The 26084-nt window shown below is 41.2% G+C and overlaps 1 protein-coding gene across 1 annotated transcript in view; it reads right to left on the reverse strand.

Annotated features, from left to right (window-relative positions):
* Nucleotides 1–25296, reverse strand: part of SPAG1 (sperm associated antigen 1) — a 58330-nt gene extending 33034 nt beyond the window's left edge. Inside the window, exons 1-10 of the mRNA XM_075825949.1 lie at nucleotides 25164–25296; nucleotides 22487–22610; nucleotides 17914–18073; nucleotides 15264–15371; nucleotides 12137–12201; nucleotides 10210–10322; nucleotides 8493–8598; nucleotides 6930–7060; nucleotides 5051–5157; nucleotides 2785–2917 (exon numbers count right to left, since the gene is read on the reverse strand). Coding sequence (XP_075682064.1) covers nucleotides 2785–2917; nucleotides 5051–5157; nucleotides 6930–7060; nucleotides 8493–8598; nucleotides 10210–10322; nucleotides 12137–12201; nucleotides 15264–15371; nucleotides 17914–18073; nucleotides 22487–22608 — 1045 coding nt within the window. The 5' untranslated portion in view covers nucleotides 22609–22610; nucleotides 25164–25296. The remainder of the gene's footprint in view (nucleotides 1–2784; nucleotides 2918–5050; nucleotides 5158–6929; nucleotides 7061–8492; nucleotides 8599–10209; nucleotides 10323–12136; nucleotides 12202–15263; nucleotides 15372–17913; nucleotides 18074–22486; nucleotides 22611–25163) is intronic.
* Nucleotides 25297–26084: the final 788 nt, after the last annotated feature.

Consider the following 26084-nt stretch of genomic DNA (forward strand, 5'->3'; position numbering starts at 1 on the left):
TATAGATAGCAAACACAATTAAATTAATTCTCCATTAATATCGTCAATCAAAAACAAGGTGCCATACACAGAGACAAATAAGCCATAAAGAGTATCTTCTGCAGCAAGGTCCTGACATCCCGCACCAGGTGTTCAGCGTCTATTCTCCCATTTCATATTCAGCTTATTGCACTGAGAATTTCCTAGATTCTATAAAACAAGATGCCGATTTTCTGAAGATTTGACCAATAATCATTCCCTTTAAAGGGAACCTGTCACCAGAGTTTTGGCCACTACACTGACGCCATGACGCTGTAGTGCTTGTAAATACCTTTCTAGACAGGCCCCTGTTGAAATTCCCCATTTTACTATGAGGGATTGAAAAAAAGGTTTAAATCGGCACGCTATATGCAAAGAGCTTACCAGGAGTCACCTGGGCGGTGCTGGAGGGGGGAGGAGTCACAATGTGCTGGCTGTTATCATACTTTCTTGATTGACATCCCCAACGGGGCGTTTGATGTCAGCGCTGGCTGTGGGAATTTCCACGCATGCGGCATTCGCTTGTACAGTCCAGGTATGCAAGTTGAAGTGAGGTGTACCGTCCTCGGTATTTACCTGCGCACTGCACATTCACCAGATCCCACAGATGTTGAGATTAAATTTTTGGGTTAGTTACCAGGCTCAAAGCACCCGATTTCACCATTACCTAGTGTACAAGTGAATGGAGCATACCTTGGAGCTCGGCACAGCTAGCACTGACGTCAAACGCCCCCCCGGGAGGTCAATCAAAGAAGAATGGGCATGATAATGGCCAGGACACTGTGACTCCTCCCCCCTGCACCACCCAGTTGACTACTGGTAAGCTATTTACATAGAGCAGGCACCGATTTCTAACTTTTTTTTTTTTCTCCCTCACTGTAAAATGGGAAATTTTAACAGGGTCATGTCTAGAAAGGTACATACAAGCATTACAGCATCATGGGGTCGGTGTAATGATCAAAACTCTGATGACAGGTTCCCTTTAAAGGAAAATTCCATCCAAAACTAAAGCTTTTCATGTCATTCATTAAAAGGGGTGCATCAGATTCTAAAATCTTGGCTGCTTTCTACCTGAAACCGCCCCACACCTGTCCATGGGTTGTGTCTTACATTGCAGCTCTATTGAAGTAAATAGGGCTGAGTTGCAATTCTACACCCAACCTGTGGACAGGTGTGGCACTGTTTTTGGAAAAAAGCAGCCATGTTTTTCTATTCCTGGAATTACACGTGTTCTCTTTCTTGCTGCTTCAATCACTCACTACATATCAGATCCACCACGTTGGGGCCATTGGATAGCAACAGACAGAATCAGGCTCGACTTTCTCTGCTCAAGTCAACGGGGATAAATCTCTGTCTGGACTGTTCCACACCTACTACCCACAGGAGGAACACGCACAAACTTCTATTACAGTTACGGATGATGATTCCTGTCCCCCAGTTATAATGAAGGAGATCATAGTTTAGTAAGTAGAGCCGGTACTGACTTCACTTGCTAATGTGATGCTGTGAAGAAGAATTATTAGATTCGTAGCGTAGCACAGAGGAAGAGGAAGCACTTACTTAGGACACAAGTGGGAAAGAATTCCTGCACCTATATAGTAGATATGCAACAGTTGGGATGGGCCCAAGTTACCCAAGTCCAACCCTGAACATTTTATATTAATTGATATTATATCACCAAAAACGAATTAAAATTAAAAAAACTTATAAGAAAGAGAATCATACATACTGTACGTGACTGTATACATAATATATCAACCATATTTTGTGGGTCTTGTTGTATCCCAAAAAAAAAAAAAAAAATCAACAACAAAACATTTCACTAGACGTACATTAACCAAACACTTCGAGACAATCAATTGGTGAGGTAAACCAGTATACATGGTGACAACAGCTTCACGACCACTCAGGCATTTTATGCCAATTTCAGCAGGATCAGGCGCCAGTTTTAGGCCTAGGAGCTCCGTGAGACAACTAATAAAGACTGATCGTGTGAATATAGAGAAAAAGACACACGGAATACAGACTAGGATTTTAAGTTTCTTATCATCTATATTAAATTCCTAGTAAGCGGATTGGCTGAATATTGTTTTTTGTTTTTTTCCCCCACACAGTTGGGGGTCCCGAGCCACTGGTTGAGGACCACTAACCTACATGAAGGCATCAGACACACATTGAGGTGCACTAACACTTCTAATAATATATTTTAGGATAATTGTAAGGGTGAGTTCAAACGTAGTGTAAATACTGTGGATTTTCAGCAAAGAAACTTGTTGTGGAAAATCTGCAGCAAATACAGTAGCAGCAAAGTGGAGGAGATAGAACAAACCTCATCCACGCGCTACGTAAATACACTCAGAAATAGACCTGCGGTGCAATTTTTTTATTCCGCAGCATGTCAATTGTATTTGCATACACGCTGCTTATTTGTCGCGAGTTTTTGTTTCAATGGGGAGGTAAAACCTGTAACAAATAGCAGATGTTGTGGTTTTTTTTGCGGTGGAAAAGCAGAGATTCCACCTAAAAAAAACAGCAACTCTCAAATAAATAAAAAAATCTTATACTTACCCAGTGCAGGATTTCCGCAGCGGACATTCTGGCTGAAAAACTGCACCATAATTTGGTGCGGTTTTTAGTTTGGAACTCCCTGCAATGCCCAGGGCGGATACGCTGTGTGCTTTTACGCAGCCTATTTGCCCTGTGTGAACATAGTCTAAGGGAATCCATCCTCTAGGACATTACAGGCAGAAGAATTACTAACATTACCTTCCTCATCCACCGACGTGTCTTGATGTTCTTCATCGGAGCCCTCAATGTCCTGAATGATAATTCTTCTCCCTTTTTTGGGAGTCTCATCTTTCTCTTTTTGCAGCAGCTCATCCACTTCACATAAAACTTTCTGGGTGGCAAGGATGAAAAAAAAATAATGAATTAATAAAGAAGAAACGTTTATGGCATAATTTATACAAAAATGTATCATTTATTAAGGATTTTTCCAACGTAACTACCATATAACCCTTGCATTAATTTTAATTAATAATTAGTCTCTATAAGGGTGTATTCACACGGTGAGGTTTTGATGCATTTTTTTCTGCACGGCCAAAATGCCGCCCCCAAAAAATGAATGTGTTTTTACTGCGGTTTTAATGCTAAATGCAAGACCGCAGCAAATTTCGGAAAAAACACATGCATTTTCTCAGGGCGGTTTTCGGCCGCACAGTAAAAACCACCCCGTGTGAATACACCCTAATCATGTGGCACATAGGAGTGCGGTGACAGTTTAGGCATAAGAATATGCCCAGTAAAAATTTCTTTAAACTGGGATCTGCAGGATTAGATGGGTTATGTGACAGAAAACGACAGTAAGGCTGGAATCACACATGCAGGTTTTGAGACAACTCTTTGAACCAGGAGTGGATCCAAAAATAAGTAAATGTGTAAAGAAAAAAAACGGATATGCCTCCTCTTTTTTTAATCCACTTCTGTGTTTGTCTCAAAAAGCAGCCACAAACTGCATGTGTGATTACAGCCTAAAAACGATGTGGTAGAGATCAAAAATCATGCAGCCCAATCAAAATGAAATAATTCTAACATCAAATATTTATATTTTTAAATTTAAAGGGGTATTCCCATCATATAAAGTGGTGGCATATCGTTAGGATACGTCATCACTTTTTGATTGATGGGGGTGCAACCTCTGGGACCCCTATCAATGCTGAGAATAAAGAGACCGCAGCGCAGCTGTGCAGAGAAGAGCAATGAAGTGGACGCAGCGCTAAATCAGGGATACAACCCCTTCATTCTCAGGATAGGTGGGGGTCTCAGCGGTCGGACATCAGCCGTTGATAAAGTGATGGCATATCCTAGCGATCACTTTATAAAATGGGAATTACGCTTTAAGGCATTATTTCTCCAATTAATCTTTGCCTATTAGTGTTGCAAGATTCTGGATTACCAAGCAGTGGAATAGGTCAATTCCGAACTATGAGAATACCAAAAATATAAGAATGCTGGATTTTAAATTAAGAAAACACATAGTGAACATTTACATCACAATATCATAAGTATTATCTCCCCTCTCCCCCTCCCTGTAGGACGGGATGTCACACCTCACATTACTAATCTCCACTGCTCCCCGCTCCCTCCCTCCGAGTCTCTAACGGAAGTGTTTCACAGATCTGTGTTGTCGGTGAGGACATTGAGTAATTACTACCTTGTAATAGAGGGGCATGCAGGTAGATGGAAATAGAGGCAATGTCTGTGACAGGAATTATGGGAACTGTAGTCCTTTACATGGTAATCCCGCTCACAGCAAGCACTGGCAGCATCAAAAAAGAAGTGCTGCACAGAGATGGACAAGATAATGAAAAATAAATACTTCTGAGCTATAGTGACCATACAAATACATAGGTACTTTTATGTGTTATTCATAAGCTCGCCCCTTTAACATTGCATCTATAGTCAGCAAATGCAAAATTTAGCATCCTGTAATTTAACGATTTTCTGTTTTCACTTACTTGTTTCTACTCAAAAACACAATTTGTTATTGCAAATTGGAAACCATCAACAAGTTGCCGTTGACTGATGAAAGTCTTATTATAGGTCTCTACCATTACTTTGAGAATGTAATGTTGTATGGAATGGGATATGGGTCTGATTGGCTTATAACACCCCCTGCAGCCTGGCTCACTAACACAATAATTCCTTATGCAGGTATACAGATAAAAATAACCTAAAAAACGTGAACACAGCAAAAAAAAAAAAAAAAAAGTAATAAGGATATATTACAAAGATTCTAGATTTTTTTATGTGCCAGCCATATAAATCAATGTTAGTCAGGCTGCCAATATATTCTGCTCATCTCATGCTCTTAAAAGTCAAGTTTTTATCATTTTTAAGAATATCAATATACTGATCTAGATATTATCATCAACTACTGCGGTCTTCATCATGGAGTTTTGGATGTTATACTCATGTTACTCTAATCATTTGACCCCTAAATGATGGCTTGTATACATCGAGGGCTCCTTACCTTTGCTGTTGGATTCTCTGGTTCACAAAGCAAGACAGTCTTCAGATCCTTGGTCGCAGCCTGGAAATTGCGTAAGTTCTTGTTGACGAAAGCACGTCGCAATAAAGCTGCAATAATAAAATAACTAATGTTAGGGTGAGGCCACACGTGGCTTTGCTGCAATTTTTTTTAAATCTTGGTAAAACTGCGACAGAACTGCTACGTGTGAACGGCCATTCTAAGCAGTTAAAGTAAATCTATTAACAAAAATAATACATGACAAATGCAACAGAGAGCAGTAGATAAATCAATGCAAAGCTGGCTAATGTATTATTTTAAAATAAATTTAGATAAAGTTGTCCGATTTCAGAGGGAACGGCAGAATATGTAATGCGCATGGAGGTTCTCCAGACTCTCCCCCAACAGGAACGTTGGATTTCACCATGCCTGATCCTTTGTTCCCATGAGACATAAGCCGCTGCCAGATGGGTCAGGCTTATTCCCCTCTCTTATTTTGAAATAAAAATGCGCTCTGGACCGAGCATGTATGTTAATGGTGAAGTCAGGAGGAATAGCTATCGGCCAAATGAGCAATTTTTACATGCAGCCACAGAAAGCCAGATGGAGCATAAAATTTTTTTAATAAAAAATAATTATAAAAAGGTATTTTAATGGCTGTATTATGGCAACTAATTAACCCAAAAAAAAAGAGGTCCAAAATAACCATGCAAAATGCCCCATTGCACTGGCTATAAAAGCACATGCTTATACAGCCTTCCCACACATCTATTCCTAATTCTTTATTGTGAACCCACACTGGTATATTACTTATACACCACATTGAACCACACACGTAACCCAGCGCTGAAAAGCAAAATTTGATGGGCGATAAAAATAACACAAAGGACACACCTGGATAGAATCTGCCTTAAAGGGGTGATCCAGGGGGATTTTTTTTTTACTAATATGTTAATCTCTGAAAAATAGTGCGCTTACTAATTTACATGTTTTATAAAACATGCCCCATTGCGCCGATAGTCATGTGGCACAGGAAGTACTATAGTTTTGACACAGCGCCACGTGACTGAGGGCTGCCTTCCCCTCTTGTTGGTGTCGGCTTGCCACCGATCACGTGACCGCAAGGGACTGAACAGAGTAAGCCAGCGGTCATGTGATGTCCCTACACGAACAGGTGAGGGAGGCTTAGCTGCATAACTGCGTGCAGCTTGCAGTCAGGTCTGCATAGCCAATCTCTGTGTTCCCTAGCAGCGAAAGCAGTCTGAAAGGCAAAGAACGAAGCCGTGCAGTGGGAAATGGAGGGTGACGGGACTTGTAGGTTTTTCAGTGTGCGATGAAAGACTCAGTCCCACATCATAGAAGGAAGATGAGCAGCAGTGTGGGCGTCCAAAAGGCGTTCGGTAAAAAAATGAAATTGTCACAATTTTTTAATTTAAATGTAATAGGATGAAGTATAATGAGGTTTCATTGCGTTTTAGACAAGTTTTTGTTTTTTTAAAAAGGTGTTATCCGGTGAGTAAAAAAGACCAATGATCAGGCAAACAAGCGTTCATATGAACGCTCGTTCCCGATCATTGCCCTGTGTAAACAGGGCAATGATCAGCCGATGAACGAGCAAACACTCATTTCTCAGCTGATCGTATCTTTTATGCAGCAATAAATATCATTGTCAGCAGCACATCTCCCTGTGTAATCAGGGAGATGTGCTGCCGACATGATGGAATGTATAGGGACGAATGATCGTAATATCAACCGCTCGTCCCCATACATAACAGATCATTGCTCCTCGTGAAAGGAGAAGACGAGCGTCGACCAACAAGCTGTCTCATTGGTCAGCGCTAGTTTACACGGCCCATATTGGCACGTGTAAAAGAGTTCTTACCTTTCACGTTGTCAGGCTCCAAATCCAAAGCTTGTTCACAGTCATTGAGAGCATTGTGCCAGTTCTTTAGCTTAATCTCGGCCTGGGCTCTATTGTTATAGGCTGCTGCTGAGGGTGACACAGATATACTCCTAGAGCAAAAAATATATATACAAAACAAGAAAATTGTCATCTTGTCAACTAGAAGACTGTATCCCAAATCTATTCCCCTCAAAACACAATTTTAAGGAGACAACTCCCCACTGAGGATTTGCCATCTATAGTAGGGGTTTCATGAGCAGCTTGTGTGAACTTGACTTACCAGCAAGTTATTTCCTTTAAGACAGCGTGCAACATAACTTTAATTCTCTAAAGTTCCTGAAAATGACATATAGACACATATACACATGTACATGCACTTTAACTATTTTTTCTTTAAGGCTGGGTTCACAAGTCTGACAAAATGCGTTTTTTTTCTTGTCCCGAACCGTGGCAAAACCACGCCATTTTGTCAATATTTATAGTCAGAATGTTACGGTTCTGTCGTGGTTTGATGCAAAAAAAAAAACTACAACACATTTTGACCACGATGTCTGAGCCAAGCCAAAGAGAAACCAATACAAAGAGAGGTCCCTTTAAACCCAATTCTACTTGTAATGTCATCTAATAACAATCAGTATTTATACCTTACAACCTACAGTTGTGCATTTAACACACAAACACCCCCTTACACATATTCTTATGCCTCCTTCCCCCCAGCTGTCAACTACTTCTTGTATCAGTGAACAGAGACATAACTATAGAGGTTGGGTTGGTACCTAGGCCTTGGTGTCTGAAGGGGTTCAATGGCCCCTCTGCCACATAAGAAGACACCAATATTATAAGTGGCACACGATAGTAGGGGGAAACGTTTACAGATTTTGCATCAGTGCCCAGGAGTTTCAAGTTACACCTCTGTCAGTGATCACGTTGTCTATGCATGTAATACACCAGAAGTTATATTTGTGTAATACAGATGATTGATCAGGTTACAGAAGAAAAAGGTGGTGCCTGGTCAGTGCTCAAGGTGGTAGGACAGATGCTGATGATAGGGAGAAGAAGGGTAAGATGAGAAAAAATAAAGGAGATATGTGTATAAGAGGCGTTAGACACAATTAAGGAATCTCACAGATCACCAATGAACTACTGGGTACAACCTCTAAATGATACCCTTGCAAATTGCCAAAAGGAGATGAACGCAGGGCACACATATGCTAATATGCATTCCTAGTATGTCAGTTTGACCATTTGGCTGCATGAAGAGGGCACATGTGTCAATTTTTCCTAAGACTGTGACACTTTTGAAGCAGTAACAGTTAAAGGCATTTGCAACACTTTTTATAGCTTAGTGTGTCTAAAATGTATGAACGACTTCGGTGTCTCCATGGTTACAGACTACAAACAAACCTTGTGTAGTCTGATCATGCAGTCACGTGTTACTGCATTCCCTAGTCTTGCTAACCTGCTGTAGGTAGTTAGCCTAAAAAAAAGGCTTTCTTTACATAAAACTACTATTAAAAAAGAAATAAATGATCATGAACTTACCTACTATAATAGGATATGGCCTCGTCATAGTCCCTAGATCTGAAAGCTTCATTCCCCTTTTCCTTCTCACGTTCTGCAAGGAACCTTTTCTGCTCTGGGCTAATACCTAGAAGAATTTCTCAGGTTGGTATAAAGATGAGCATTTTCAAAGAACAAAAGATTTATTTCACAGGAAAGACAAAATGTTAATTTCTTCATTAAAGAAGCACTCCTTTTTTTATTAGGTTACCCATGTACCACATTCACCGATAACACTGTACTTCTTTTCTCTTTTTGTAACTTCCTTGTATTTTTCGATACTGTACTTCCTGACCGTTGTATCACGTGACGGGAACTCGGACTACCCGCCAGCTACATGAGTCACGGTGTTAAAGAGGCTCTGTCACCAGATTTTCAAACCCCTATCTCGTATTGCATGTGATCGGCGCTGCAATGTAGATAACAGTAACGTTTTTTTTTTTCAAAAACGAGCATTTTTGTCCAAGTTATGACCATTTTTATATTTATGCAAATGAGCCTTTCTTAAGTACAACTGGGCGTGTTTAAAGTTATGTACAAGTGGGCGTGTATTGTGTGTGTACATCTGGGTGTTTTTACTTGTTTTACTAGCTGGGCGTTGTGTATAGAAGTGTATGATGCTGACGAATCAGCATCATCCACTTCTCTTCACAACGCCCAGCTTCTGGCAGTGCACAGACACACAGCGTGTTCTCGAGAGATCATGCTGTGACGTCACTTCCTGCCCCAGGTCCTGCATCGTGTCGGACGACGGAGGACACATCGGCACCAGGCGACAGAGGCTACAGTTGATTCTGCAGCAGCATCGGCGTTTGCAGGTAAGTCGATGTAGCCTCTGTCGCCTGGTGCCGATGTGTCCTCGCTCGTCCGACACGATGCAGGACCTGGGGCAGGAAGTGACGTCACAGCGTGATCTCTCAAGAACACGCTGTGTGTCTGTGCACTGCCAGAAGCTGGGTGTTAACGAAGAGAAGTGGATGATGCTGATTCATCAGCATCATACACTTCTATACACAACGCCCAGCTAGTAAAAGAAGTAAAAACGCCCAGATGTACACACACAATACACGCCCAGTTGGACTTCAGAAAGGCTCATTTGCATAAATATAAAAATTGTCATAACTTGGCCAAAAATGCTCGTTTTTGAAAAAAAACAAAACTTTACTGTAATCTACATTGCAGCGCCGATCTGCTGCAATAGGAGATAGGGATTGCAAAATCTGGTGACAGAGCCTCTTTAACCACAGATCAGTGTTCTCTAGCATCCCTGACTTTCAGAGTGACGTACATCTTCTACTAGCACCGCCCCGCTCCTCCCTGCCAAGCATCTTATCTTCCTTTGTCCCACCCAATCACTGCCCCGCTGCACCTCTTCTACCCAGGGAAATTTAAGGAATCCAGCCCCTATGTAATTCAGTGTCAGCATGTACAATGAGCCGCTTCCTCTACTCAGAACAGGGCCGGAAAGATGACGGACGGACCCGGAAATCAACATTTGGGAAACAATGCACTAGACATTACAAGTGGAAATAAAAGTAATTTATTAACATTGCTTACCCAAAAGTGGAGTGAATAAAGGGAGAAAAAACAAACTGGAGTTTCTTTAATAACGATGAAGAATAGATATTCTATAATTTCTCTGCATGAACATTGAAGTGAAACAACGACAAATGTAAATATTACACTTCTACAAAATTACCCATCGTTTCTACCGTCTTCTTTATTTGTGTTGCGGTCGGGTTTTTGACTGTCTTTGACTGTTCATCGTTTTCTTTGCTCTCGATTTCTGATAGTTCCTTTTCGATATCAAATCTAAAATTAAAATCAATGAATAAAACGTTTATATGGCAGCAAATAAACCAAAGGGCTCTTTCCGGCCTGTTGTCGACTGAAACGGTGTGTACTGTATGATGTGACTGGCTGATAACAGCCAATTATTCGCCACTTTGTGCAATTGCTTTTTTTACCAAATTTTTCCTTTACCCCTTAAATAACCATGTATGAAAAAGGCCTCAATGACCAGTTGAATATTTTAGTTTTTTGCCTCTCAAGAGTCCTAAATTTTATTGTTTTATGCTGGAAAAAAAATAATTTCCTGCACAGTTTGGGGGAACAAGTAAATTACTGTGTCATTTATTTTTGTGGTGTGAATGTAGAAAAAAGCGATTTCTGGGACATTTTTGGCTTATTTTTTATACCGTTTACATTTTATGCTAAATAACCTGTTAAATTAATTCTTCAGGTTATTACGGTCTTGTAGACACCGAACATCTGTAGGTCTTTTGTTTTTACGTAATGTATGGGCAATAAAATATATATTAAACTAAATAATGACTTTTTATGGAGATTTGGAGCACTGTATCAGGAAAAAAGTGAAACATGATTGGAGGATAATAAAAGTTGGAGATGAACTTATGTGAATAGAAAAAAAAAGTGACACGGTTTCATCAGGGATCTTCATACAAATGCCTATTCATCTTTTGGAAAATCACATTCTAAGGCTTCATGCACACGACAGTTCCTGTAATTACGACCCATAATTACGGGCACAGCTGGTCACGGACAGCCGGCCGTTTTTACGAGCCGTGCTCCCATTATAAAGTATAGGCGCACGGTCCGTAAAATAAAAATATAGGACATGTCCTATTTTTTTTTCGGCAAGTTTCTACGGCACGGAGACCCTCCTGTAGACATATGGGAAGGTGTCCGTCGGCCATAGAAATGAATGGGGCCGTAATTACAGGGGGATTTTACGGGGAATGGGGCCTAAGGGTGAATATATTTTTTGTTTTTCAATTTGGACTAATATTTTTTTGTGGCACAGATGATACCAAAACAGAAACAGTATCTTTAGAGTGGAAAATGGGGAGGGGGGGAGAGGAATAATAATGCAAATGTCCTACTTTTTTTTCCTTGTGTAATTTATTGTAATTAATTTCACCAGACAAATGTAAGCCCCTCACTCTCCCATGTATAACAATACCAAGAATGTGTATTTGCTCAACCTACATCATCGCTATAAATCTCCATTACTTTTTTTTTTTAAGCGCCTCCTGCTTTTAGGTGGTATGTGGGAAACCACGTACAGAAATGATTATTGTAAGTGTTGGGGCAGATAGGAGCAGGGCTAGGGAGTACAAATACATATGTGTGGATATGATAGAATATATATTGTGTGATATGGACACACTTTATACATAGGCCTATGACGTCTATGTAAAATGCGGGTGTACACGTCCCTGGTAATGTGGTTGGATTGGGGAAGGCAGTCAAATTTTTACATTTCACAGGGGTTTTGTTTACGAATATTATTTTATTTTCCTTTTTTAACTTTTCCATGGCCTGAATGCAGGAAAGAAGCTTCCAGCATTTGGGTCCCAGTGGTAAAGGCCACTGTATTTTTAATTTCAGGATAATCGGGGTAACACAGTGTCAGCCCAATCTCTGTAATGGTAGAGTCCTATGCAATGGGATCTGCCATTAAAGACTGCCATGTATATTTTTGCTGTAGCTGCATGGGCGATGATGGTCAGCTAGAACGTAACCTTACGTCTTGTGGTCGTCTAGGGGATAAACATTGCATTGACAATTGACATGAAATAACATTTACAAACATTACTCCTCACCTATCCCAGTCTCTGTAATCTCTAGGAATCCTAGAGATGGCCGATCCATTATCTTTACCTTTATGCTAAAAAAGAATTAAGAAAAAAGGTAATTTACAGATATCTAGGCAGAGTGACTACCTAGGTACTTGGATTTCTCCAGTCCTGAACTAAATTGCTTTCAATGCTCATGACTTAAAGGGACTCTGTCACCACATTATAAGTGCCTTGTCTCCTACATAAGGAGATGGGCGCTGTAATGTAGGTGACAGTAATGCTTTTTATTTAATAAAACTATCTGTTTTCACCACTTTATTAGTGATTTTAGCTTTATGCTAATGAGTTTCTCAATGCCCAAGTGGGCGTGTTTTTACTTTAGACCAAGTGGGCGTTGTACAGAGGAGTGTATGACGCTGACCAATCAGCGTCTTGCACTCCTCTCCATTCATTTAGTCAGCTCATAGGGATCCTTTTAGATCCTTATGTGCTGTCTTATACTAACACATTAATGATACTGAAGTGTTTAGACAGTGAATAGACATTCCACGGGATGTCTATTCACAATCTCTGCACTTCGTTACGGTTTCTGTGGAAGTTACAGCAGAGCAAGTGTAATCTCGTAACCTGTCATCTACAGCGTAATCTCGCGAGATTACGCTTGCTCTGCTGTAAGTACCACAGAAATACTAACGAAGTGCAGAGATTGTGAATAGACATCCCGTGGAATGTCTATTCACGGTCTAAACACTTCAGCATTGTTAATGTGTTAGTATAAGTCAGCACATACTGATCTAAAAGGATCCCTATGCGCTGACTAAATGAATGGAGAGGAGTGCATGATGCTGATTGGTCACTGATTGGTCAGCGTCATACACTCCTCTGTACAACGCCCACTTGGTCTAAAGTAAAAACACGCCCACTTGGGCATTAAGACACTCACTAGCATAAATCTAAAATCGCTAATAAAGTGGTGAAAACAGATCGTTTTTTTTAATTAAAAGCACTGCTGTCACCTACATTATAGCGCCGATCTCGTTATGTAGGAGATAGGGCACTTATAATGTGGTGACAGAGCCTCTTTAAAAAGAACAATGTGCCTTGAGTCTTCACATGAAAACTACAAACAGTGTACACATAAAGGAGTTTTCTTTTTTTTTAATTTTCTATTTTTTTCTCCTTGCCTTCCAAGAGCCAAAACTTTTTTTTATTTTTCGGTCAAGAATTCCTCCATTGTTTTTGGTTTTTTTTAGTTTCTAAAAATTATTTACAGATTTTTATGTAAACTTTACGATTGTCAATTGTATATATTTTTTATGTTTTACCACGGTTACAAAATAAAAACAATTTGTTTCAAATTTGCCACATTCCATTTTTATTATTCCGTAATTCTTTCGTAACAAGCTGTGTTTATTTTGTGGTACCATTTTGGGGTACATAAGACTTTTTAAACACTTTTTCTTAAATTTTTAGGGGGTGTGCTTTGCTCTACAACGTTCACACTGCGGAAGAAATAACGTTATATTGTAAAAAACTTTGGATTGTTACAGACGTAGAAGTACCAATTATGCTTATTTTTGTATTGGTTACATTACTTTTAACACTTTTTTGTTTTACTGTTAATATTTTTTTTTATACATTTTCAAACTTTATTAAACTCATTTTTAAATATTTTTTTTTAGACCCACAATGGAACATTTTGCACTTGCGGTAGTTAGATTAATAGGAGGACTAAGATAGGCGACCTATGGGCCTTCATAGGGCCCCCGGCTGTCACGACAAGCCATGGACACCCCGTGGATTGCGGCGAGGCCGATGAGGTGCAGAGTGCTCCTCCTTCGTCTATTGGCTTAGATGCTGCCATCGCTATTGACCGCTGCACCTAAGTAGTTTAAATGGCTGTGAGAAGAGTTATCTCCGATCCTGGCAGTTAGAGCAGGGTGTCAGCTGTATACATACCTGCTACCCTTCATACATACGCTGGCGGCATGTAGCCAAGGGGTTAAAGAGGGCAACTGGGCATTACCGATCGCCTGGTCTATAGGGTGTGTCCCTATACAGTTTGAAAATGTCAACACTAATTGACTAGTGCTATAATGTGTAGATACAGGATCCATTGACAAGACAAATGGTCAACCGCAGAGTTCCAGGAAAAGATGCTCCATAATTGTTTTTTCATGTACAAGTATTTACTACAACACACTTCAGGAAAACAGACAGATCCTCTTTGAAGAATTTTCTTATAAAGACAATCCCTGTCCATATGTCCCAATAAAAAAGGGGACTTGTCACATTCCTGACATAAAATAGGCTCCTGTCTATTTTAGTTGCCAATGAAGAAACCATTCTGGAACATATTTTCTTATAACTTTACACTGTGCCACTCCTCTGTTATTGCTCCTAGAAATGTATGAATAAATTGACAACTGGTTGTTACCATCCCAGTTTTCAAGGGGACGTGTCCCAACGCAGTCCTTCTCTTTGTCAGCACTGATTGGACAGTGTTAGACTGTGTAGAGACACACAACCCCCCCCCCCCCAACTGGTAACACCCAGTTGTCAATTTATTCATAAATGTTTAGGAGGAATAAACAGAGGAAATGCACAACGCAGAGTTCTAAGAAAAGATGCTCCAGGATTTTTATTTTCTCTCGAATACAAGTATTTACTAAAACAGACACGTCAGGAGAAGTGACCGGTCCCCTTTAAATAACTTCTATCCGTATGTCTTGCGCTACACAGAAACTCATTGATTTCAATGGCTGCCCTGTAATGCTTAGGCCTCATGCACACGACCGTGCATTTGCAGCCGTACACTATCCGCAATTGTATAGTATAAAAACGCATGCTAACCTATGGGCCAATGCACACGACCGTGGTTTCCACGGTCCATGCAATGCCCAGAGCCCGGGCACATTGAAATGAATGCACATTTTGTGTGTGCACGGTCCGTGATTGCGGACGGCACGCGGATGACACTCTGCTGCCTGTCCATGCCATAATCAGGGACCGTGCGCACAGCCACGGCCCTGTGCATGAGGCCTAAATGTCCCCTGGAGAACTGCAGAACTTGCCAGTGATAACAGATCTATAACATAATAAAATATGTACCTATAAATGATATAGTTATCATATAAGCAAAAAAAAATACCTTGTTAGTTGCTGGTTCATTAGAGCAATTGCGAATGGGTGGCAAATTATCCGTGTTTTGCTCAGAGACGGGCTCCTGTTCTTTAAGTTTTATGTCTGTTATAAAATTCTGAAAGAAAATGAGGAAAAAAAAAAAAGCTGTAGCATGAACCATGAAGAAAATAAACACGTGGAATATTGCATACAATTTTGGGCACCGATGTACGAGGACATAGCTGAATTGGAGTGCATGCAGAGGAGGGCACCAAAGGTAATTAGGGGAATGGTTAGATTGCAGTACCAAGAAATATCATCAAACGGGGTTATTTAGTTAGGATTCTTTAAGGTAAGAGCAGTGAGACTATGTGACACTCACACAGGATGCGGTGATGGTCGATTCGTTAAAGAAGTTCAAAAGGGGATCAAATGCCTTTCTTGAAAAATATAATATTAAAAGTTAGGCTTTGTTCACATTATGTTTTTGCCCTACATTTGGCGTGTACGTCAGGGAAGCTCCTGACGCACATGGTAAACGTGTCCATAGGGCTCCATGAACCTGACAGAGGCCAAAAGTATATTCTTTTGGCCACCGTCGGGCTACTATATGTCAGTATACCCTTTTTTAATGATGGAATAGCGTATTAGACCTCACTATTACATCTGCAAGGTATATATTTACCATGGAAGCCCATGGGTGACATATACCACTGTATGGCATACATCACAGCTATACATTTAACTTATACGTCATGGGATTTTTAATAGCTTTTCATGCTGTATATGTTAAAGGAATACCATTATAGTCTATAGGCGACATATACATTAAATAGCTGACTAATAGTGGCATCCGTCACCAATAGACTATAGTGGTATCCGTTTAACATATACGGCATGAACTCTCATGACTCCAAAGTGTATGGTGACGGATGCCACTGTTAGGCATCCGTCCCAGCCTACGTTTAACGTATACAGCGGGAGCTTTTCCCCAATGTATATGTGAAGTCAAAATGGCCTTATATGTACTAGATTCTGGAGATGGGACATTGATCCAGAGATTTATTCTGATTGCCTTATTTAGACTCATAGAGGAATTTGCCCTCCTAATATGGGGCAAATCCCTTTTTTTTTTGTGCGTAATCAATAGCACAGTCAACTACGCTATAGTTTCCACAAAGAAAAAAAAAAAAAAAAAAAAGAGACCTTGCGGAATGGAAACCACTTGTAACGGAGGTATTACCATTGAAATCAATGGTAACGCAAACGGAAACTATGGTTTCCACCGATGAAAATGTCGAACAGAACCCATGAATGGAAGGGTGACGCTGATGTGAACAGACCCTTAAAACAAAATATATGTGGCAGAAGAAGTTCTTATTTCTATGTGCAGCAGAACAACTCTAGCCAAAACATGAAATTCAGGTTGCCTGAGATCAAATGGAATTTTGCCTTAGGGCACATACACACAATGTATAGAACGTGCCGATTTGCAGGGCGAAACTTTCTACGGCAAATCCGCAGCGTAATACAGTACTAGCTAAGGAGAGGATATACCAAGTAATCTCATCTACGCGTTGCAAATTTTTTCTGCATCGAAATTGACCTGCGGTGCGTATTTTAAAACCCGCAACAGGTCAATTTCCATCTCCGAATTGTATCTGACTAATTTATTAAATAATACACCAAAACCTGCAGAATAAAAACTGAACCCATTTGCGCATCAAAATGTAAAAACCGCATAAAAAAAATGCATGTGGAATTCTCTTTTAAGCACAATTTTCTACTCCCTTTACCCATGTTAGGCCTGATTCACACGAACTGCCATTTTTCACGTCCGAGGTGCATCCGTGCTCAGCGCTGCGGGACGCGATGACACACATCCCCCATAGTTCAGTCCATGGAGGGATGCGTGATGCGCGAAAAGAACGGACATGTCCTATTTTCGCACGGACCCTTTACACAGTCCGTTGAAGCAACGGCTCTGTGAACGGCCATATTGAATTACATAGGTCCGTGGGATGGCTGCTGTTTCAACGGACGTCCCACGGATGTTTAACACGCTCGTGTAAATAAGCCCTTAAACTTAAAGCTGTCCATCTGAGGTTTAGATTGTAGCGGTCTTTGAAGTGACATGCCGCATACAACATGGTAACAAAATAGTGACTCTGAAGGGTCAATGAGTCGGTATTTGAATTTTTTTGACCTTGTATAGTCACTTTATTATTTTATAGTCAAGGAAATAAAGTCCCCAGTGAGAACCTTGCCAAACAGCATCCCACGCCTCAGCAATAATTAAATATTTTTTTTACATATTTAAAAAAAATAAAAAAAAAAAAATGTTGTAGACTACTACTGGATAGGCACAAACCTGGCCCTTGTGATTTCATCCTACATCGTAAGGTGCCTGTACAGGATGCGGCTGAGCTGGGTTAATTGCCGTACAGCTGGGATCCACACATAAAAATAAAAAAAACACTTGCGATTTACAGCGAATTGCCACGGTTTCGTGGCAAGTACAGGTGAAATCACCTCTACGTGCCGCGGAGTCAAATCCATTTTTGCCACGTGTTTACAGGCCACACAGCAATTATTGCAGCTCGGCCGCATCATGTACAACCCTTTAAACATGAATAATTATTTAGACACAAATAAAGTGATATAATGGCACTGCCTACCTTCAAATCATTATCAATCTCTTGCCAATCTTCCAAAGAGAAGTCTGCGGCAGTAGCAGGTGGTTTGTCTTTCCTTAGGGCACGATTGTTTGGAGACAAAGATTCAATCCTCTTTTCACAAAATGTTGTCAGATCTGGGTAGTGCCCTTCCTCTCCCAACCTATACAATGACAATCACACTCTTTCAGTACACGTACACCATCTCAGAAATAACCTTGTATAGAGCTTGCCCAACCGTCGGTAAACGCCACAGACTCAAATTGTGAGAGCCAAACAATCCAAGTCTCCTCCTGGAGGCAGCCCAGACCAGAATCCTTGGCATTCAGGGGACGCTCATTCTCCCGATAGGTGGACTATCACCTGGAAGACATTTATGGCATATCCACATGATATGTCATCAATGTCTAATTAATATGACCCCTTTAAGCTGTATTTACATTGAACCCCTCTAAGGAACAATTAAAGCTCGTTTAAAGGGGTTTTTCAGTCCTAAATAATCGATGGTGAACCAGTGCTCTACCTACGAAGTGTGCTTAGCAGAAATTGGAATACTAGATACGCAACAAACTACTACAAAATGGGCTAGATGGCTATCTTTGAAGGACTAAAACTCTGGATTATAAAATAATGGAAACATTTTTACTATGTATTGTGCTCCCCCTTTTTTTTCTACTATGTATTTTTTTCCTTTTGGGGAGTATGGGCATTGACCTATGAGGAATATTTAAGAGCATTTTTATGCTATTGTAATGTATTTTTTATTTTTGTAATATTTAAAATATGAATAAAGTTTTTGTAAAAAAAAAAAAAAGAAAGAAAGATGTATGGCTTATCCTGAGGATAGGCCATCAATAACTGATTGGTTTGGGTCCGACTCCCGGCCGAACTCTGTGTGACCATTAACTGCACTCACATTTTAAAAAGGGTTTTCCAGTCCTAAGAAATTGATGGCCTATCCTCATGATAGGCCATCAACACCTAATCGGCATCAACACCTCCCGCCACCCCTGCTGATCAGCTGTTTTGCAGGGGCCGCAGTGCTCGTCCGAATGCTGCTTCTCCTTCATTTCAACGTGCTCGTACTGTGAATCGCCAACACTTGTAGCAAGGGTTCACAGTATTACAGCCTTCTCCCATTCAAGGTAAAGTAATACTGTGAACTGGCGCAACAAGTGTGTCAGGGTATTTCACAGTATGAGCAGATTAGGAATGAAGGAGAAGCAGTGCTCGTATGAGCACCGCGGCCCCAGCAAAACAGCTGATCAGCAGGGGTGTCGGGAGGTGTTGATGCCGATTAGGTGTTGTTGGCCTATCAGGAGGATAGGCCATCAATTTCTTAGGACTGGAAAACCCTTTTAAAATGTGAGTGCAGTTAACCTTAATCCCCCCTCTAAGGCACTGTTCACACAGAGTTTTTTGCCGCGGAAACTGCGACAAAAAACAGCCGAAATTGCCTACCATTGATTTAATTAAGAGGTGGAGGCTTATTTGTCCCGTGAGCGGAAAAAAAACGCGACATGCCCTATCTTGAGGTGTTTTCCGCCACAAAAACCCGATTTAAATCAGTGGGAGATGGAAAAAAACGCAGCGAACGGCCGACGCGTTTTTTTGGGCAAAAACCGCTCTCGCTTTTTTCCTTTGCCTGTTGAAGGAGGAGATAAAATAAACGCAGCAACGGCAAAATTTGTGGCAAAAAAAACACTTTGAAAAACTCCTGTGGTGCAAAACCACTTTAAAAAAAACCGGAGCTGATTTTTATAGGCAGAATCTTATGCCTGCAAAAATACTCCGTGTGAACAGGGCCTAAGGCTTGGTTCATATCGTGCAATTTTGTTGCATTTTGAAACGCTACCAAAAAAAAGACAAACGTTTTTAAGATGATTTTTTTCTGGTAGCATTTCAAAACACAACAAAAACGCACAATGTGAGTCCAGCCTAAACTTTAATCCTCCCATTAATGCACGTTTGATTCTCCCATACATGAATGTTATTTCTGCAGAATGAGGAGAAAGGAGCAGCTGAGGGTGATCTCCAGCAACACTAAACCGGAGTGAAAACAATGCTGGCCAATCCTCTTCTTCTCCAAGAACAAATGGATAGCGAGGCAATGACAACAGATTGCGATCAGATTCAGGGGGGTTTCGGAAAGGTCAGATCTAGGCTGCTGCTTGGCAGGGCTCTGGAGACGTGCTATATCGGGCCCTATGCCTGCGACAGAGAACAAGGGGGAGATTTACAAGGCAAATTGTGAAAAAAATACCGTCGTACATGCTTGCGCCAAATTTATTATGTGTCTTTATTATGTGACTTTTTACTCCTCACTCGACAGTCATAAAATGCGCCAGAATAATGGCGTGCGACATTCTTTTGATGCAAAATATTGGTGTAAAGTATACCAGCCAAGAGGTGGCTTGAGGAAAAGTATCTAACAAGATGAGTCAAATTTATCATACAGCGTGCACCCCTGTGATTCATTTGGTGTAGTTTCTGCCTGTCTTATCAAGTTTTTTTCCTGTTCATCTTTAGGACAGAATTGTTAAATCTCCCACGCCTGCTCGGCCGATTTCGTAACTCCTATAGAACAGACTGAATAGGGGCTATTAGCCTGTTTACAGGGTAGCCCCTCATGGTAACACGGCGCCCACCCCCCTTTTTTTTCTCCTTTTTCCTCCAGTTCCTTTTATGGTCATTAATTAATGGTCATTTGGTTTAACCCTCTTTTTCCCCTATTTTTATTTGGTACTTACCTGTATGAGGTCAGGTTCAGGTCAGTGGTGCCCCACCCACTTGGTCTTGGCACGTACAGGTTCTGGAAAATTCCTATGTGGCGGGAAAATCTGGTGTTTTCATTGGTTCCCTTTGGTAAAAAGGCGGGAATTTTGAATATATATTCCCAAGTTTTGGAGTGGTCTGCTGCCCGTCCGAGTTAGATGAAGAAGAGGAACATCATTGCCCCGCTCCCCCTCCCTTTTATTGTCGGGGTATATTGTTAGTGGGGGGTTAGTCGGCCAGTTTATGGGTGGACAAGGTCATGAATTATTGGTATAATATTTATTGGTTTTTAATATTTATTAAAATATTTGGTATTTATTACAAGTTTAATATTTATTTATTCTATTTATTATGTAACCCCTTAATAAATACCGCGGCCATTTTATTCCATCTGCATTGTCTCTTGGTCTTTATTTATTAATTAAGTTTTTAGTATGTGTGTTTGGAAGGTTGGGTGGCGCTTGTGTTACCATGGAGAGAGCTGCGGACATGCACGGCCTGCTCTCCACTCATTGCCACCAGGATTCATCGGGTGTCTCACCAGGTTGGACGGGGGACTGCCTATTATAAAAAAGGTGCGGGTCCAAGAGCTAGGAGCCACCTCAGTCAAACATTAACGGCATATCTATGGATATCTTAGATGGGAATACCCCTTTAACTGCACTCGAATATAAATTTTCAGACTTTAATTGCAGTTAGATAAAGTATTTATTACCTAACAAAGAAGTGGCTCTACTCCACCATCTCTGCCCTATAGAAAAAAATAAGAAATGCCGCCATCTTGTTGAGTTAAAAGGGATGTCCAGCCACTCTCTCCCGCCTGATCTGACATTGGAATGGAGAGATGCTGCTGCACACTGGGAACCGTCCTATTTCCAGCAAGTTTCGTACATGTGTCCCATTAATTAGAATAGGAGTCGTGCACGATACTTGCTGGGTGTCAGACACTTACCTCGACAACTGTCCTGACCGGCATGCAACAGCGTTTTTCCATGACCAATGTCAGATTGGGTGGGAGAGAGGGGCTGGACAACCCCTTTAAGATTGCCCTTCACATGTCATTTAAACTGGGCGTACATGGCTTGCCCAACCCAAGAATGGGGCAGTATACGGAGTTAGAGATGAGTTCTCATTACCACAGAGGAAAATTTGTTTAAATGCTATGTACACCTTTGAAATAGTTTTGTTTTTTAAATAAAATTGTGCATCAGTGTTTTGTGCAACTTTATAAATACATTTTATTAAAAATTTATTTTACTTTATGAGATACAGCTGCTTGCTATCCTGTACATAGAGCAGCTGTATAGTTCGCCAAGACCTGAATCCGTCAGGTCAGTGGGAGTGACGGATTCAGTGACAGCAGGTCCTGCGTGCTTCTGACAGGTTGGATCCACCGGTAATCAATCACATCTAAGTTATGAACCTAGGAGGTGAAGACCCGCAGGCCCCGCTGTCAATGAACCCATCAGTCCTGCTGACCTGCCTGAAAAAAGGTCTCTGCGAATGATACAGCTGCTCTGTATACAGGATACAAAGCAGCTGTATCTCAAAAAGTAAAAATTATTTTTAATAAAATGTATTTAGGAAGTTGCACCAATCACAATGATGCACTATTTTATTTAAAAAAAAATGTACCCCCAATTAGAGCATTTATCTCCTGAAATACCCTGTGCTGCTGTAAACCGTGCTAGGATCTATTCACCTAGCTATTCTCTCAATGCTTGAGAACCAAATTGACTATGCCATTTGCTTCACATACTGGATAATGAATAATATCTTCTGTTACATAAAGGATTATTACCTTAGAACGCTCAAGATTTTTTCGAGATGTTTGATGTCTTTACATTCTTCAATAAACTTGTAATCCAGATGATCGATTGGCATTTCATAGGTTTTGGTCGTTCCTTGGTAGATTCCACTCATTGCTTGGACAAAATGGAAAGATTAGGATGTTATATATTCTCATTAGGTCACATCATTTATAATACAAATTAGCATTCACATACTAGGACCTAAATTAAAATACACGGCCCGCTTACCTATGGTGATGTGATTTTGGCAACACCCCAATATGTTATAGAAAACAAACCTTATAGCATTTGTCGGGTAACAATAGGGCACGTAGACATCGAAGATGAGGGTCCTCCACTCAGAACCCCCCTCTATGCGCCAGAGCGGTGAGCCGCTACCAATCATAGGCTCCTGTGAACTTATGCCTTCCATTTACTAGATAAATGGCCGTCCTGTATTACTACCTCTCTCCTGCAGCATCCGCTGCCAATGGCAACTTCCCAAGGGAAAATTAGTAATTTGCCAGGGGGTTACAGGATCTGGACCCATAGCGATCAGCCAATCGCCACAGCGATAATGATAGGTTTTCAAACATGCCTATAATGCCCAAGTCAGCCCATCGTGACCCATAAAAAAGTGCTTTTATTTCTCCAGGTGCCGTATGCACATGAGCCCTGAAGAGTCCTGTAGTCCAGGAAGTGTCCTGCCATTCACGTGGCTGCTGCTTAGAATGCAGGACACTTTCTGGATTGCAGGACACTTCAGTGCTCATTTGCATGCAGCTCCCAGAGCTTTTTTTTTTATGGTTCACGATGACTTGGGCATTATAGGCCTGTTTGAAAACCTATCATCCTTTCCTATATAGCGATATTAAAGTTTAAGAGGCGAAAATATGATGACAGACACCGTTTAAAGGGATTTACTGTGATCAGACAAACCCTTACATATGGGCCCTTTTAGACCATATGGATATCATAGAGAGGGGTTCCTTTGCTTGAGACCCCCTTCTATTAGCCAGAGAGGTGAGCTGCTGACAAATTATAGCTCTTGAACTAGTGGACCCAGCCTGTCCATGTATTAAGGTCGCACATGTATCTGTGTTTCCGTTGTTCTGCTCTGTCAGAGTAGAACAACGAAAGCGCCAGTTCTGTTACATAACGGACACCATCGACGCCTGACAAAGCCCATTGACTTTAATGTGTACTATCGTGTTTACGTCATGGGGTCTGTGGTTTTACCAAAACCAATACTGTAGCATGCTGCGCTATTGTTCCTGGTATTTTTGGCTGGATCTGTGACTGAGGCCCATAGCAAAGCCTCCAACTCAGATGTGAACATGGCCTTACATGATCAACCATTCATGGTAAATGTATGGCCAGCCGCAGCTCCCTCCAGCAAGATCAGCTGTTCACCAGTTATTTCAGAAACTGGACCAATGCCGATCAGCTCATCACCGGACAGCTTCAATTAAAAAAGGTGTTGTCTTTATGAGACGAGCCCTTTAAAAAGAAAATTAAAATGACCCATGTGACTTTTCACAATAAAGAATCACTTCAACTCCACCCTCCATTTGTAAACGTGATTAAAGAGGCTCTGTCACCAGTTCATAACTGTCCCATCTTTTACCTAATCTAATAGGTGCTGTAATGTAGATAAGTCATGTGTTGTTCTTTTTAAAAAAAACTTTTATTTTTGACAAAGTTATGAGCATTTTAAGTGTTATGCAAATTTGTTCTGAATGCCCAAGTGGACATACACTTCTCTTCATTCATGTTCAGCGGTACACACAGCACAGCGTGATCTCGCGAGATCACGCTGTGCTGTCACTCCCACAGTAACTTTACCAGAGTGTCGGGAGAATGAAAAGACATCGCCTCCTGTCTCCATCGAGCCTCCCTTACTTGCAGTAAAGGTGTTTTCCCATCAGAGACATTTATGACATATACACAGGAGGTCATCAATGTCAGATAGATGCGGGTCCCACCGATCTCTAAAATGGGGCCCCGTAAACTCCGTTCTACCACTCTGTGCTCCGGCTGACTCGTGTGATTTCCGACCATAGTCAGGAAGTGGCAGCGGGAGCAGAAAAAGGTAGGACGGGTTTTAGGGGCCCCGCTCTAGAGATAGGTGCGGGTCCCAGAGGTGGGACCCTCATCTATCTGACATTTATGACATCCTGTGGACATGTCATAAATGGGAAAAACCCATGAGAGACTCCAGGTCCACACAGCAGGATTCAGGGAGTCAGAGTGCAGGTCACGTGACCCAACGGCGGCCGGAACAAAACAGCAAACAGTAAAATAAAGTTTCCGGTAAGGAAAAATTTATATCATGTTGTCTGTTTCTTCAGACTTTTTGCATGGTGAGATATTTGTTGGAATTTGACTGTTGCATAGCAACAGCCCATGCATGCCCCGGTGACAACAGCAGATCTCCATCATCCTCTGTAAATGATCTCCCTCTCTACAAGTTGTGGCTAGGCACAGGAAATACTGCTGTTTCCTGCTTTTCCCCTTTAATTCTATTGACCTGCCTCCAACTGAGACAGCACAAAAGACGCACGACAGCCGTAACATTATGTCGCACAACACTCTAAACACCCCAGCAGACATGACAACACATCAATGCGCAACCAGCAGAACTGAGAGCACGACCGGATATGTAATGAGTATCTTCCTATCTACTACCTGTATCGACGCAGACAGTCCGGTAGATACTGAGGTTAGCTGACGGGGCCACAAGTTTCTCTGCACTCTACGCACACACTGCCGACCGCTTGCTGTTACTATGGAGATCAACGCCCATTCTGCGTTAGCCAATAGCAGAGGAGAACACGTAACCTCAAGACGCTACTAGAGGGAAACATGTAGTCTGACAAAACGACTTATGGAGTGATAGGACGTCAGCCATTTTTTTGGAGACCAAAGTTAATCGGATGTGTCTGGTCAAAATGTTGCCCTCTAGTGTTGGTCGTGTCTGCCATTTAGGCAGCATGTGGTTCCACGAAGTTTTACTTCTGCCATGAATAATCCCAAACATTTCCTTAAAAAATGAAATAGAAAATAAAAAAGACTAAAAAACAAGATGGTTTCTGGGATTTAGAAATATATGCCGGCCTTAGGTTAGATGGCGCCCCGCAAAAATTAACCACATATATGGTATAGACCAGGGGCGTAACCATACCTCCCAACTTTTGAATTCGGAAAAGAGGGACATTATAAGCCACGCCCCCTAACCACGCCCAATATCCGGCATAAACACATCAAATCGCGGCCAGATCCTTCTGCAAATAACACGCGCACATTCTCACTGCGGATCTTTAGACTGTCTGGATATCACAGATATTATGGATCCGGTTATATAGTCTTTATGTTACTTTTCCTATCTTGGGTATAACATTTGCTCATCACAGCAGCTGCAGCTGCAGGACAAACCAAAAGGATGAGAACAATGAAAGTCAAGAGGGAGACCCTGTGGTGGATGACTTTTCAATTGACAGGTAGCAGAGTTACATGATGGGGATTTTTTTTTCCCAGTTGTGTAACTCTGCTACCGGTCAATGGAAAAATCATCCACCAGAGCCCCCTTGTAGATAGCTCCACACACAG

Source organism: Rhinoderma darwinii, chromosome 5 (assembly GCF_050947455.1).
Source record: "Rhinoderma darwinii isolate aRhiDar2 chromosome 5, aRhiDar2.hap1, whole genome shotgun sequence".
Classification (NCBI taxonomy): Eukaryota; Metazoa; Chordata; class Amphibia; order Anura; family Rhinodermatidae; genus Rhinoderma; species Rhinoderma darwinii.